This window comes from Equus przewalskii, chromosome 1, assembly GCF_037783145.1.
Source record: "Equus przewalskii isolate Varuska chromosome 1, EquPr2, whole genome shotgun sequence".
In the NCBI taxonomy this organism is placed as follows: domain Eukaryota; kingdom Metazoa; phylum Chordata; class Mammalia; order Perissodactyla; family Equidae; genus Equus; species Equus przewalskii.
Genome location: NC_091831.1, coordinates 140,311,621 through 140,327,900, shown reverse-complemented (window position 1 = coordinate 140,327,900; position 16,280 = coordinate 140,311,621). Strand labels below are relative to the sequence as shown.

The following is a 16,280-nucleotide window of genomic DNA, read 5'->3' as shown; positions in this document are numbered from 1 at the left end:
TTCCATCCAACTAGGAGAGTGAAAAAAGAGAGCAGAAGACACAGGAGCCAGGAAAGAGAGGTGAACTCATCCAGATTGGAGCAGAAGGATAAAAGGAAGCACGACGGGAAAAAGGAAATTGCGTGGTCTGATAGATTTCACCGTGAGGCACATTGTATTTAGAGGCCGTTGAAGCGTGAAGAAAGACCTACAAATAGAAACTACAAAAATGAAGCAAATGGGCAGGCAGGCAGTTAAAATTCCAGGAAAAACAAACATTTGTTCAAGAAGTTGTTCATAGTATATTTCTTGGCTCATCAGTGGTATAGCACGGGCAGAATAATGTGAGCATTGAATATTGATTTAACCAAAAAATTGTGATACTGGAAAAATGGGAGAGAGCTTAATCCTCATCTAGCACAACAGGAAATCAATAAATAACAGCTAAAAATGTTGAATCAAAAGATAGTGATATAAGCATTTAATTTAGAAATATGGAAATAAGAAGAAACACGTACAGGGGTTAAAAGTGTCTGCATCTGGGTCGTAAACTGATGGCAAAGATGAAGACAGGTGAGTGGAATAGGAGCGTTCTTCATTTGAAAGCCTTTCAGTGCTAGTTGATTCTTAAACTATGTGAGTGTCATTTTTTTTTTTTAATTAAGGAAAAGAGTGCTCTCCGAAGTCACATAGATTTGGATTTGAATCTTGGAGCAACTGTGTTGCTACCTGTGTGATCCTGGGCAAATTATTTTAAGCTACTCAAGGCTACATTTTCTCAAGTGTAATATGAAGCAAATACTTTATCACTGCTCATGTTTCAGTAGGATTCCTTAGAACCTTAAGTCAGATCATGCAGGTTCCATGCCTGACACATAGCAAAGACCCCAGAAAACGTTTTCTGCTTCCTCTAATTACCGGGTGCCCTACATTCCTCTCTGATGGCCCTGACCTCTCACCCTTCATCCGCCATCTAATCCCAGTGTGGATGGAAGTCTCCCAGGTAGGATTGACCTCACTTCCAACATGGAATGGAAAGTTTGATCCTTGTTAAAGAGTAATGAGCAAGTGAGTCTTCACCTAAAATACAGCTCCTTTGAGGAGTGGCTCTCGTCATTAGGAAACACTCTGTCCTGTGGGAAAGGAAAATTGAGGCCCCCTGGTCCTCTTAGCCACTGGTGAGTGAAAGTTTAGGTGAGAACCAGACATCTCAGAAGGCTCCAGGATCTCCATTTGGTGTCCACAAACATTTCCAGCCTACAGCCTTAATCCCTTCTGCTGGTGTAACAAGATCCCTCAGCTCATAATGAAAACTGAGCCCATGGTATTGTGACTATGAGCCCAGCTACATGCCACCTGCAGGTGACAGCTGCACCTGTGAGGCTGACCGGCCGCCCACACACCCAGGCACCTGTGGTCTCCCGCACCCTAATCCCTGCCCTTGTGCCCATGTCCTTGCCATTAACTGTTGGACCGGGAACTTGGGGGTTTCCCGGTGGAGCTTATTTCTTCTTTCACTGCAGCGATTGCACATATGCAAAGCACAGGTCCAGCTCTGTGAGTGACAGAGAGAGAGGTTTGGCCTTAAATGAGTTTACAGTCTAATGGGGGAGAGAGATTTTCACCACCACTGGGACGAAGAAATGAGCTAAATGGGTGATCGTGGGCTACATATGGGATAAGTAAGGTCTCGGGTTTACATGTCAGAATGCTACTTTGGAGCATCTCACGCAGGCCTGGGAGCAGGCAAACCCCAGATCAGGGCATTTATTTATAAGTAAAAATAAGTATTCTTCAAATATTTGTGAAGTTTTATTCCCAGAGTGGCAGTGAGGGACGGCAGTGTGGGAGGCAAGGATGATCTCTGAAAAGCTGACAATCCTTACTGAGAGTAGTGCCTTAAGGGACAGGGTGACCCTACAATTCACCATCCAGATGGGGACACTTGAGAGTGATAACCACATCGGGACAACAAGCATAAGCCAAGCCTGGCCCTGGCAAACCAGAATGATGCTTTCCCCCGACCCTGATAGGCACTTGGTAATTATAAAAGAGAATAGATTCAGTGACCTTTGGACCCAGGGAGCTTAATCAGAGAACAGATTCCCACTCAGTGAGAATGTCTGCAGTCATGCAAGTTCATGCAAGTTCAAAAGGCTTCTTGGGGCCTGACCACCCTGCTTAAGAACCGCTGGTATGTGGCCCCTGGTCTCTCTCTACACGTTTCCTACTCAGAAAGTCTGCTCCAGGGGCCCAGTTTTTGTCAGTGACCAGTATCTGTCCACGTCTCCGGTTAGGACTCCTGAAAGAGCTTCACCTCCTAGTCTTGACCAAGGAGCTACTTAAGAATGAAAGGCATACAAGCTGTCCCCCTGGCTCCTTGGCTCCTCTTGAGTGGAAACCAACGCAAGGTTTGTTTTGGTATGGTTTTTAACTGCCGCATCAAAGGCCCTCCCCCTTATCAGAGAGCTGCCAGCCTCTCTCTCAGAGCAGTTCTTTTCAAAGAAGGAATCTTATTCCAAAATCACTTCACAGTGACTTCACAGAGTAGGAGATAATGTAGAAAATGCTCCTTAGAGCATTTGCTCTTTTAAGCAAGTTGCTGTTCCATCAAAGAAATTAATATTTGATGTGAGAGGAGAGTCCTAGTTACCTAGCACTGTTACCCCATTCCATTCTGTTTTCTCTTGGATTAAAGGTCAGAGAATTACCAAATTTGCAAGTTAAAATTATACTTATTTATTTACCTTTTTCTCCAACCAGCCTGTGATCTCCTGGAGGACGTAAATTGCCTCATTAATACTGTACAAAATATCATTAAAATTTCCATGGTTTGGACATATTTGTAGGGGCCTCATAAGTGATTATGGTTGAATGGGAAGCAAGCTGGTCCCAACCCCACCCCTCTTGCTAACACAAGCTCTCCTTTCAGTTCTTACATTCAAAACACCTTTTGCTGGGGCCAGCCCCGTGGTGTTTATGTGCACTCCGCTTCGGCAGCCCAGGGTTCGCAGGTTCAGATCCAGATCCCGGGCATGGACCTACCCACTGCTCATCAAGCCATCCTGTGGCAGCATCCCACACACAAAGGAGAGGAAGATTAGCTCAGATGTTAGCTCAGGAACCATCTTCCTCACCAAAAAAAAAAAAAAAAAACCAACAGAATTTCCTTTGTGATTTTTATTTGTAATAAAGCATATTCCTCCTAGGCCACCTAAGACAACTGGGAGCCAGCTTCCTCCCTCTCTTCCCCTTCACATCCCATTGGGACAGTTTCATTGTCTTGGTTCAGCTTTACCTGGTCTTGTGACCTCCAGTTCTACCTGTTATCTGAGGGCGTGATCTAGAGTCTTCTCTTCAGTCCCAGCAGACCCTAACAGTATTGCTCTTTAATGACTGTGGGAAATTATTCTCTCTCTCTCCTTGCACTGTGCTCCCAGTTTTCTTCTTCATCGTCAAGTGGAGGTGGTTCTTCAGATTGTGTCAGTCTCCAACAGATCTTTCCCATGGGGCCCCTCCTTTCTGGAAATTCACTGAGACTCACCAGCTCCATCAAGAAAACAATCAACACGTTATTCTAACTTCAGATTGGATATGGATTAAATGTTGGCATCACTTAGTTCCGTCAAATTGTCTCACCTTGCCTCTTAAAAATCAAAATGGAAAAATCCAAGCCTTTGGTTATTAAATCAGAGTGCTAGCTGTTGGTCCACACTGCATGTGTTGGGAAGGAAGAGGGAGTTGTGTGTGGAGGGGACAGAAAAGGCATGCACTCAGGTGAATTCATAACCAACAGAAATATGTAGAAACATAAAAGCAAAGATTAATATGTAAGTACAGGCTCCAGAGATGTTTCAATTTGGTCTCCTCCTCCTTCTACTGCAGAAACCAAATGATCGTGATCATAAAGTGAGACTGGCATTGGGAAATGGCTTGCGAGGAGATGTGTGGAGAGAATTTATTAAGAGATTTGGAGACATTGACATTCAGGAGTTCTATGCTGCCACCGAAGGCAATGTCGCCTTTACGAATTATACAAGAAAAATTGGTGCTGTTGGAAGAGTAAACTACCTACTGAGGGTAAGTACGTTGAAAAATGAGAGCATATCTGGAGATTTCTTAAAAGATACATCGTGATGATATAATTATTGGAAATTCATGAAGCATCAGAGCCGTGTCCCATTCCTATCACCAGGGGAGGCTTTGCTCCTTCTCTGTGACAATGACCTCAAAAAGACAGGGTGCTCGAAGTTAAAAACCTTAATTTCTGTGAATAACAACCCACTATGCCTTTTTCATCTGCAACTTATGTGAAGTCTTCATGATGCCATTTATACCTGCATATGATAAAACTCCTAAAGTTTCCCAGTTTCATAAGTTTACCGTACACCGTGACACAGCGTATTTCCCCTTCATGGTGCTGTGCGTCATAATCACCTGGGGAACTTTCTATATATCCAGTGCAGGGCCCCACCCTCCAAGCTTTGGATTCGGTTGTCCTGCGGTGAGGCCCAGTCATCAGTGTTTTTTAAAAGCTGTTTAGCCAGGGTTAAGAACCACTCTCTAGGCCTTTGAGAGAACTGGGATGCACCCCAGTTCTAGGATCTTGTGAACATTTGTGTTCACCTAGTGACTCCACCAGAAACGTATTTCTTATTTTTTTAATTGAGATGTAATTGACATATAGCATTACATTAATTTCAAGTGTACCATATAATGATTCGAGGTTTGTATATGTTGCAAAATGATCACCACAGTAAGTGTAGTGAACATCCATCACCTCACATAGTTACACATTTTTGTCTCTTGTGATGAGAACTTTTAAGATCTACTATCTGAGCAACTTTCAAATATACAATACAGTATTATTCACTATTGTTACAATGCTGTACATTACATCCCCAGGAGATATTTATTTTGTAACTGGAAGTTTGTACCTTTTGACCAACTTTACCCATTTCACTCACCCCTCACCCTTGGCCTCTGGCAACCACCAATCTGTTCTCTGTATCTATGAGTTCATTTTTTTAATCTATATTCCACATATAAGTGAGATCATCTGGTATTTGTCTTTCTCTGTCTAACTTATTTCACTTAGCATAATGCCCTCAAACTCGATCCATGTTGTCACAAATGGCAAGATTTCCTTCTTTTTGTGGCTGAATGATATTCTATTGTATATATATATACCAATCTTCTTTATCCATTCGTCCATCAATAGACATTGGTTGTTTCCATGTCTTGGCTATTGTGAATAGTGCTGCTACGGACATGGGGGTGCAGATATCTTTTCAAGTTAGTGTTTTCATTTCCTTTGGATAAATACCCAGAAGTGGAATTGTTGGATCATATAGTAGTTCCATTTTTAATTTTTGAGGAACCTCCATATGCTTTTCCATAGTGGCTGTACCAATTTACATTCCCACTAACAGTGCACAGGGGTTTTCTTTTCTGCACATCCTCACCGACACTTATTATTTCTTGTGTTTTGGATAATAGTCATTCTAACACGTGTGAGGTGATATCTCACTGTGGTTTTGATTTGCATTTCCCTGATGATTAGGGATGTTGAGTACCTTTTCATGTGCCTGTTGGCCATCTGTATATCTTCTTTGGGAAAATGTCTGTTCAGATCCTTTGCCCATTTTTTAATTGGATTGTTTGTTTTTTCAGTCTTGAGTTAGAGGAGTTCTTTATATACTTTGTATATTAACCGCTCATCAGATATATAATTGGTATTTCTAATTTTTAAGCCAGATCACATAGCAGTCTCTTTTCCCTCTCATTCATTTTATTGCCTGGGGTCTCCAGACAATTTCTTTGCCTTTTTCGTGCTTGAGCAGTCAGCCTTCCAGATGACCACCAGTATGCAAAATTCCAGGAAGAAGCAGCGAATACTGAACCTCCACTGGCTTGAGCAGTCACTGCTGTCAGTATGCCTCTAGCAACCCATCCTGCCTGGCCATGAAACAGCCACACCGGGGCTCCCAAGCAACCTGTGTCCCCAGGGACTGACCAGCAGAGGACAGAGGGCTGTAATCCGTGTGCATAAGACATCTGGCTCTCGAGCTCAAATTGCATCACCATCACATACTAGCTAAGTGACCCTGAGCAAGTCACTTTATGTTCCTTCGACCTCAATTTCACCATCTGTAAAACAGAGATAAAAGAGAAAATATAGAGCCCAGTGCCTGGCCCAAACTCAGTGTTTTAAGGGAAAAGGAGTGTTGAAAGGTTTAAATTAAATACTTATGAAAAAACCCTTAGAGGATATAGCCTAATGCCTATCATATAAGAGCCCTGAATAATTGTTAGCTGTAATAATTATTGTCATGCCATTCCTTATATTCTGGCCTGATCATAAGGCGTTCCTGAGTCCAAAGAACCTCTCTGATAATGACAGCCAAGCTACACTTTACAGGTCTCTGCTCTGTGCTCCACACCTGAGCTGTCTAATACAGTAGCCACTAGCTACACATGACGATTTAAATTGAAATTATGTCAATAAAGTTTGTAATTCAGCTCTTCAGTTGAACTAGCCACATTGCAAGTACTCAGTAGCCACATATATTTAGTGATTACCATGTTGAGCAGTACACATATAGAACATTTCCACCATCACAGAAAATTCTAGTGGGCAGCTCCACTACAGACCAAGAATCTATTTCCTACCCCGCTCTGGACCTGCTGTGGAGAGGGTCAGTCTTCTCTAGTTAGCTTCAGTCCAACCTGTAGTAGCTCAAACCTTAGAGACCCAGGCTAAATGCAGTTCAAAACAAGAGAGGGCAGAAAGCTGAGTTGAGGCATGGTGCAAGCTATCTGCGTTGTTACTGTTGATCCTCAAAGATGAATTGAAAGGAAGTTTTTGTTTTAAACCAAACCTGAGGACCTTAGAAGCTGGTGCTGTATATAACGAGATCTTTGCTTCTCATCCAAGATTGCCATGTTTTATTGTCAGTTTTTCTACTTTAAACAAAACCATATTTTTCAAAAAACTAAAAAAAAGAAAAAGGAAGATGTCCCTTCAACTGATGCGGAAAGCAGCATTGGCTACCACCCCCAGATTTTCTACATTCTTGCAAATAGACGAGATCTACATTTGTCGACCGTGAATGCTACTTGGTTTTTAATGGTTGTCTGCTACTATCAAAGCGTATGATTGGTTAATTTGTGATATAGACCTGAATACAAATTTGAAATGGACACAGCAATAATGGCTAGTAATTACATCTAAATACTGTCATATTTACATTTTCTGTCAATAGAGAAAATAATATACTTATTGCTCTTACTGAATTACATGAATTTAAATTCTTACGCCATTGAATTATAGTATATATGAAATATGATGGAGTTTTAATAACTTTATAGCCATGGACATGAAATAATTATACTACTGATCCTTAAGTACATTGGAGAATGTGTCCCTGGAAATGGGAGACATCTAACAGTGGCATATTAAGGTTATACAAGATTTTTAAAACCCACTTGTGATTTGTCCACCAAAAATATGTGTGAGAATGGTCATAGCTTTAGTTTTAATAGTCCAAAACTGGAAACAATCCAAATGCTCCTTAACAGGAGAAGAGATAAATAAATTGTAGTATATCCATGCAAGGAAAATTGCATAGGAACAAAAAATAAACCACTGAAACAAATACCAGTATGGATGGATGAATATCACAGACGTTATGTTGAGCAAAAGAAGCAGATACAGAGGCATCTATTTATTTCATTTATTTGAAGTTTAAGACATTGATGGTGATAAAAGTCACAATAATGGTTAATTTGACAGAAAGGGGTAAGAAGCGACATTTTAAGGTAATGAAAACGTTTCATATCGTCATGTGGGTTGTAGCTACATGGGTGTATGCATATGTAAAAACTCATCAAGCTGTACACTTAGGATATGTGTACTTTGTATCCTTTATGTGTGCAATACCACAATAAAAAAGAAAAAATTGTGAAAGAATGTGTGTTCAAAATGATATGTTTTAATTTTTCTAGAAAATCATAAATTATGAACTGATTAAATATGATGTGGAGAAAGATGAACCTGTCCGAGATGCAAATGGATATTGCATCAAAGTTCCCAAAGGTACAGTGGATTTGTGTTCAGTGAACCTGTGCCTTGCTTTACCTTCACCAAGTGATTATTAAGAACTAATATGTCATTGCTAAAATGAACAGTATGGCAAAATTTATCAGAGTGGGAAGAAAAGGGGTTTATGTTTGTACTCTCAGAAACAGTTACAGAAATTCCCAAAGGTACTAATTTACCACTACATGTAACATAATTATAGTTTGAAACCTAGCTTCACAACTTCTTGATTATGAGATAAGCATTTTGTAGGAAGAGATATGTAATTATGATTGTAAAAACTATAGTTAGTTTTAGGGAGTCTTTACCTTTCAGCTTAAACTACTGTGCATTTGTCTAATTAAGTGTGTACATCATTATTCACTAAAAGATTAGCCTTAAAAAATCACAAATGTGTGGCCATATAGAATAATGTACTGTGTGTGGCACATACCTGTGTGTCTATGATGTATGTGGATGGACGGGTACATGTGCATGGAAAACAACACTTCCTGCAGTCAGCTTGTGGCCAGTAGGTTGTATGGCATTCATTTTAAGAAAAGGTTAATAATAAAATGTGCCTACTGCTAGCACATAAGTTAACAATTCCCATCCGTCTGTCTTAGGTGAAGTTGGACTCCTGATTGGCAGAATTACACAACTGGCACCATTTAGCGGCTATGCTGGAGGAAAGGCTCAGACAGAGAAGAAAAAACTGAGAGATGTCTTTAAGAAAGGAGACGTCTATTTCAACACTGGAGATCTCTTAATGATTGACCAAGAAAATTTCATCCACTTCCACGACAGAGTTGGAGATACATTCCGGTTAGTTTCTCTGAATTATTGAGCCAAAAACAAACACAAGCACAAGCACTGGGTTGAGCAAAACCAGATGAAAATAGGACAGAAAACCTGCTTCTGATTTTTGGAAGCTAAATAGCTTCATCTGTCCAATTCCTCTCGTTTCTCCTCAGTTGGTACTGGTCATTCTTGGGACAGCCAGGGAGTTTTCACACTGTTTCCAATCATGGGGCTTTTCTTCAGATAAAATCAAATGCATATTAACGTGGTGCTGATATTGTTGAAGAGGAGGTGAAGGGTTCCAAGCCCCCAGCTGCTCCCCTCCCTCCCACTCTCCATCCTCAACCAAGTGGTTTCCCACAAAACCCCCAGGTCGGCACAATGAAGTTTGAAAGTCATTGTAACGGACCATGAAATTAATTCCCAACAGGAATATGATCCTCCAGCCTCAGGACGCTTTGGTTTAATCAGCTTCCTTCCTGTGTTAACTCACTGAGCCCAGACCCTGTGTCTGCTTGTTCACCCCCAAGCTCCTAGCACGGTGCCTGATGCACATAATTACTTTTTGCATGAGTGAATGAGGAAGGGATGGAAGTTATCTGGCTGTAGTAGAAAGAGCATGGATATGAATGAGGACAACTGAGCTCCCAGGCTCCCCTCTATCCCTGACCAGCAGTGTTATCAAAGTAGGTGATCTTTCTCAACCTCAGTTCCTTTACCCATGAAATGAGGATCCCCACGATCCTCAGGATTCCTTCCATCTCTAGTATCCCATGACTCAGGATCCATACTGTTATTTTATGCCAGCTTCATGTTACTAAAAAGATACTTCTGGGAGATATAAAGAGTTTTTAAATGTAAGACAAATTTTACCTCTTTATTAAGTGGGGAACTAGCACCTGGTTGGTATTAACATTATAGTCTCCCTGCAAATAAAGTATATTTTCTTTCTTATTAAAAGCTTTCTCAGGGACCAGCCCAGTGGCATAATGGTTAAGTTCACACATTCTGCTTCAGCGACCCAGGGTTTGCCAGTTCGAATCCCGGGTGTGGACATGGCACCACTTGTCAAGCCATGCTGTGGCAGGCGTCCCACATATAAAGTAGAGGAAGATGGGCACAGATGTTAGCTCAGGGCCAGTCTTCCTCAGCAAAAAGAGGAGGATTGGCAGCAGATGTTAGCTCAGGGCTAATCTTCCTGGAAAAAAAAAAAAAGCTTTCTCATTGCCATGAGACCCTGAAATACAAGCATGAAATTCTATTAAACAGAAGCTCACTTAGTGAATTAAATAGCAGCCAAAGTTAGTGAATGAGAAAAGTGAGGGACCTAAATCCAGCAGAAAGTCATTGAGATCTATTTTTGATTTCTAGTGCCTTTCTTAGGCCAAGCCTGTGTTTTAAAAGAACATTCATTCTGTGTATCTTGTTTCACATGGCGAAATTGAAATTCCACGTTTTATTGTTTAGGTCTACGCCTTTTGTCTTTTATTCCTCAAGCAGGATGCCTCTCCTATAACTAAGTTGGAGACTGTGGGGCCCCAGGGAAGAAAGACAAATGCAGTGACACCGCAGAGTTCTGGAGAAAACACCTGCTCTCTGTCGTTGCAACCTGGGCCAGAGACCATCAGTGACCTCTGCTAACCTTGCATTTTCTTCTAGGTGGAAAGGGGAAAACGTGGCCACCACTGAAGTCGCTGACATAATAGGACTGGTTGATTTTGTCCAAGAAGCGAATGTTTATGGAGTACCTGTGCCAGGTATACACAAGATAATATAAACCTGTGCCTAAACCCATGCAGTAACTGAACGTGATTTTAACCCCAGGGCAAAGTTTGTCATCTCTTTCTCCTGCTGGCTGTAGGATCAAATGACTCATTCAGCCACCTGGGAGTAAAGGCCTACGTCTGTTTCTCTTCCATTATAAATCAGCCAAGTCAGTGTATCTGAACCGGGCCTTCCTCTGTGGGTCAGCTCCCCAGCTGCTCTTGGATTCTCAGGGAAGCCAGATCTCTCCGAGATGCAGGGTCCCATGCTGCATTTGGCACACCTCGAGAAAAGATGCATCATGCTGGAGAGCTGGGAAATGGTATCTTGGTCTCTAAGTGGAGAGATGCAAATAAGAGCAAGTGCAGTTGCTAGGAGAAAAAATTGAGAAGGAGCTGATTTTGTCCAGACTCCTCTTTTAAACAGGTTCCTGACCCCAGCCCACCCCACTGAGTTTCCAAATCATCACACGGAGTGGTATCACCAAGCCCTTCATCTGCAGATCTCCTCTGCCGGCAGAGCGGGGAGTGACACGGTCTGACTTTGGGTCCTGGCTCCAACACCTGCTGGCTATTTGACTTCAGGCAAATCACTAAAATTAGGATCACTTCAGCCCTGCAGTTAAGCTTGTCAAGAAAATTAATTCATTTTATTTTTCTATTTTTTATTTATTTAAAGATTGGCACCTGAGCTAACATCTCTTGCCAATCTTCTTTTTTTGTTTTTGTTTTTCTTTTTCTTCTTCTTCTTCTCCCCAAAGTCCCCCAGGACATAGTTGTATAATCTAGTTGTGGGTGCCTCTGGTTGTGCTGTGTGGGACACCGCTTCAGCATGGCCTGATGAGCAGTGCCATGTCCACCCCCAGGATCAGAACTGGCGAAACCCTGGGCCGCCGAAGCGGAGCAAGTTAACACTAGGCCACAGGCCCAGCCTCTAATTCATTTTAACTATGTAAATACTAAACATGTATTTATCAAATATATACATGAAGGTTGGCATGAAAAGAAATCATTTTAATTCTAGATGTTAGAGCCCCAGCATGGCTTGACAAGTGGTGTGTAGGTCCGCACCCAGGATTCAGACTGGGGAACCCCAGGCCGCCAAAGCAGAACGTGCGAACTTAACCACTGCACCACCGGGCTGGCCCTTCATGTCTTTTCTTTTAATTCCCAAGTGAGGCTAATGACCAGTAAAGTGTGGGAGCCACTGCTAATAGAACAAGGAAGAGGAGGTGAGAAGTTTTCAAATGTTTGGAACAAGGACCAGGTGTGTTCATGTTGCTCCAGCAAACTGAACAAAAGCCATGGATTGAAATGACCAGGAGCAAGTTTTAGCCTGAGAATTTGACTATAACCAGAGGGACCAACAATAGAATGCGCTGTCTTCTAAAGTAGGGAACACCCTACCAACTGGGGCCTGTAAAGAGGCTGGATGTCCACCTAGGATCCTACGAGAATTCTTGCAGCAGTGAAAGATTAGAGATGAACTCTAAAGTATCTCCCAGCTTTCAGATTCTGTGATTCTCAATGCCACAAGTGCTGCTGGCTGATCTCCCACACGCAGAGACCAGCCCCATTCCAGCCTAGAAATGCGGCAGGTCTATCTAGGCTAAGGCGTCAGTCCAGAAGGGTGATTCTCAGTATCAGAGGGCTGAGCAAGGCCTCCACAGATCTCAGCTTTGGACCAGGAGGGTACTTCTAGGTTTGGGCCTCAAATGGGGTTGACTTTTTCTAGGTGTCATACCAGAACTGCCCAATAACTCTCTAGAACTTTCTATTCTCAATAGAACTTTCTGCAATGATGAAAATATTCTATATTTGCAGTGTCCAATATAGCAGCCAATATCCTCCACATGGCTACTGAGCACTTGAAATGTGGCTAGTGCAACTAAGCAATTGTTTTTTTGGTTTTACTTAATTATAGTTAATTTTAATAGCCACATGTGACCAGTGGCTCCCATATTGGACAGTGCAGCTCTAGAGAACCCCTGGCCAGAACTGCTGTAGACTGGAACCTTCCCCCTGGAACTGAACTAGCTCCAAACCAACCTCTGGGGATACGGGCAGAGAGCTGAGACCCAACAGGCCCATCTGTCTCCCAGATGGGCATTGCCTCTGCTAGAGCAAGAAGCAAGAAGCCAGTCGACACTGAAGATTTCTGTTGCGTCAGCCTCTGCCTTAGTTCTAAAAGGAGCTTTTTGGAGATAGATTGAGACAGGTGCCTTTGAGAGAGCTTCCAGGGACCCCTAGATAAAAAGGGTCCGATGCCCTGCCTTCTTTCCTCAGATAAGAGACAAATCATATAAGGGTGTGTTTCCTTTCTTTTCATTTTCCCTCTTGTTTTTTGCCTTCTTTAGAGCCATAGATAAACACACAATCACCATGGGAGAGATTTCGAAAGCTGGGGCCCAGGTGACAAAGGGTGGCTCCTTCCTCCTCTCTGATTACAGCTAAGTAGTTCAGGGAAGTGGACCTGGACTCCCACTGGGTCTGCTCGATCAGGTAGAAGATATATTAATGCCTATTTACCACAGTCCTCACAAGAAAACAATGGTAATTGTTCTAAACACCTCTCCACTTACGGCCCTGCCTGATGGGGAAGAAAGAGCCATTAGGACGCGTTTTCTCTGTAGGGAACACAGCCTCTTGGGACTAGAGGGCATCGACGGGAGGACACAAAACAGCTCACCCTTGCACCTTGCCTTCACCCTCCTGTCCCGCAGCTTGTCTGAAATGCAGAGAGGCAAAGCTATTAGGAACCTTGATTAAATAAGTAAGTCTCAAAGGTGGTGTTTGTGCCTGGAAGTGCAACAGACTTGGCATTGCAACCTAAAGAACAACCTGAGCTCTGTTATTCCTGACGGTGGAGCAAGGACTTTTCACTGGAATCCAAAACAAAAAGTTCGTCAGCCACTGGTTCAACCTGTTTCTCACTTGGGTCTTTTCATCTAGGCTGTTAAGAAGGATGACGGTTACAAGCACAGGCTCTAGAGCCAGTCTGTCTCAATTCAATTTCTGACACTGCCTCGTATTTGCTGCATGAACTTGAGCAAGTCTCTTAATGTCTTCAAGCCTCAGTTTCTTCATCTGCAAAATGGAGATAACATTTGTACCTCTTCATAAGGTTGTTATAAGAGTTAAATGAGATAGTCCATAAAACACACTTAGGAGAGGGCCTGGCATATAATAAAGATTCAGTCACTATAGAGCTATTATTATTATTATTATATTCACTTTAGAATAACTTCAACATATATTGGAAAAAAAATTCCAACTATCCTAAAGAAACCCTGCTATAATGTTGTCTCTGTCCATTCTTCTTTGAACTAGCAAAGCATCATGAATAAAATAAATAGCTATAACACATCTAATTTTTTCTCACTTTATTTCTAGGTCACGAAGGTCGAATTGGCATGGCCTCGATCAAACTAAAGGAAGACCGTGAATTTGATGGAAAGAAATTCTTTAAGCATGTTGTCGATTACCTGCCCAGTTATGCAAGGCCCAGGTTTCTAAGAATACAGGTGAGACCTCTGGTTATCAAGTTCAATTATCTTCTCTCGGAGACACCTGTCTCTTAAGGAACACCTCCCTTTCTACCATGGCGACCACATTGGCCAAATTTTCATTACCCTTTCCAGGAAGCTCAATAAGGAAGCAGACATATCGGAAAATATAGCTAGCAGGAACCAATCATAACCCCTTTCTCTCTAAAATGACAGGCCAGTTCATTTGGCAGTCGTATTAGTGAATAACTCACAAAGTCTGTGTTTGAGGAGGTATGACAGACAGGTAAGCTAGAAATGCTCCACCCTCTTATTTGTTGTTTCTGCTTTTAAAGAATGGAAAAATCCACTGAAGTCCTACACCTTTCCATGGTGTGAAATTTAATTGGGCATCATTAGCCAGTTGGAACCACCAAAGGCTTAACTATCGCTGCCAGAGGGATTTTTTTTCCTTACGTTAACCCCTTACTTAGTTTTGCACTCTCACTTTTGGACTTGGAGCTCTGTGAGCTCTTTGAGTCTCCTGGAGCTGAAGACTTGAGGATGGAATGTTAGGGTACCAGATATAGCTGAGCTTATAGAGTTATTTCTATTGATGTTCATAAAGCACCTACGTTTGCTTTACAAGGAGGTGGCTGAGAGATGTAAAAATTGAAATTTCTGCAGATCATCCCCTATTAATTGAATAAAAAACAAATCTAATGGACAAATCTAAAAAAAAACAAGTCTAACAGACAAACTGGCTGAAAAAACAGAGTTGTCTGGTGTAGATGACCCCTAGCCCACCCCACCATTAATCAGGATAGTCCAGTAACACCTGAAGCTCACCAAGCAAGACTCCTCTGTGCCACATTCCACTGTCGGCAGCTCCCCTCTCCCCACAGGTGATCTTAAAGTTTTAAGGGAATGGAAAATACCTCCACAAAGGACCGCCTGAAAACAGGAATGCATCAGTATTATACAAAACTCACTTTCACAGCTCTCAAATGAGCCAGATGCCAACGGGTTGCCAGTCCCCCTGCTCCACCCTTTCCCCTTGCCCTGCACCCTACTCTGTTTGCAAAACACTACAGCAATGTGGATCGTTCGATGTTTTTCAGGACACCATTGAGGTCACGGGAACTTTTAAACACCGCAAAATGACCCTCGTGGAGGAGGGCTTTAACCCTGCCGTCATCAAAGATGCCTTGTATTTCTTGGAAGACAAAGCAGAAATGTATGTGCCTTTGACTGAGGACATTTACAATGCCATATATGGTAACACTCTGAAACTCTGACTATTCCCAGGAGGATAACTCATACTATTTCCAGAAAGAAACTGACTGGCCCTAGTACAGCCACTTAATGTAATCTAACTTTAATTTGACTGAAGATTATGAGGTGCTATTTTTTTGATGTGTACTGATAAGGAGAGACTTATTTTAGTTACACCTGAACCTTTGCAAGTGAAAAGATTTAGAGAACTGTTTTCCCATTGCACCTACTGTTTGTGTTTGCAAACTAAGCTTGTTAGAAGGAGGGCAATATTTTTTTTTAAATCATAATAAAATAGATGAACACCGATGTATGAGATGGCACTCTCTCTTTCTTGACTATATTCTAAATGCAATCCCTGAGCCTGACTGCCTCATTGCTAACTTTCCACAGGTGCCCCACCCAGAATGATAATGGCATTCTAGATAAAAAATGGCAAGGAGTTGGGAGGTGAGGGGGTTGGGTCACCATGAGCAACCCAATGGAAGTCCAGCTCCAGTGTAAGGCCAGCTCTCCCCACCTAATAGCATCCTGGCCACTATCTACAAGCATCATTATCCAACAAGTGATAATGCCACCCATGGTCTTTGAAGGAACCTAAGTCTACAGCAACAGAGTTCTGTGCATAAAAGGTGTTCAGTAAGTATGTTTGAGCTACATCAAGGGCTGCAAACTCAAGTGTCTTCAGGATTCACATTGGTAATGTGGATGAGAGAAGCAGGTCACAAATGAATGTGGCAAACCTGGGGACAGCCACTACTCCGCTTCAGTCAGCTGATTATTGTCACAAGGCTGTACAGCTCAGGTACTTCCAGGATCTTCTGATAATTTAGAAAACAGAAATCTAGTATGTGACTCTCCCAGTTTTTTAAATGTAAAATCTCAAAATTTGTGTAC

At 42.1% G+C, this 16,280-nt stretch overlaps 1 protein-coding gene across 1 annotated transcript in view; it reads left to right on the top strand.

The window, feature by feature from the left end:
• SLC27A2 (solute carrier family 27 member 2) overlaps window positions 1-15,699 on the top strand; it is a 46,494-nt gene extending 30,795 nt beyond the window's left edge. The window contains exons 5-10 of the mRNA XM_008513859.2: window positions 3,865-4,059; window positions 7,987-8,077; window positions 8,686-8,884; window positions 10,520-10,617; window positions 14,017-14,147; window positions 15,230-15,699. Coding sequence (XP_008512081.2) covers window positions 3,865-4,059; window positions 7,987-8,077; window positions 8,686-8,884; window positions 10,520-10,617; window positions 14,017-14,147; window positions 15,230-15,406 — 891 coding nt within the window. The 3' untranslated portion in view covers window positions 15,407-15,699. The remainder of the gene's footprint in view (window positions 1-3,864; window positions 4,060-7,986; window positions 8,078-8,685; window positions 8,885-10,519; window positions 10,618-14,016; window positions 14,148-15,229) is intronic.
• Window positions 15,700-16,280: the final 581 nt, after the last annotated feature.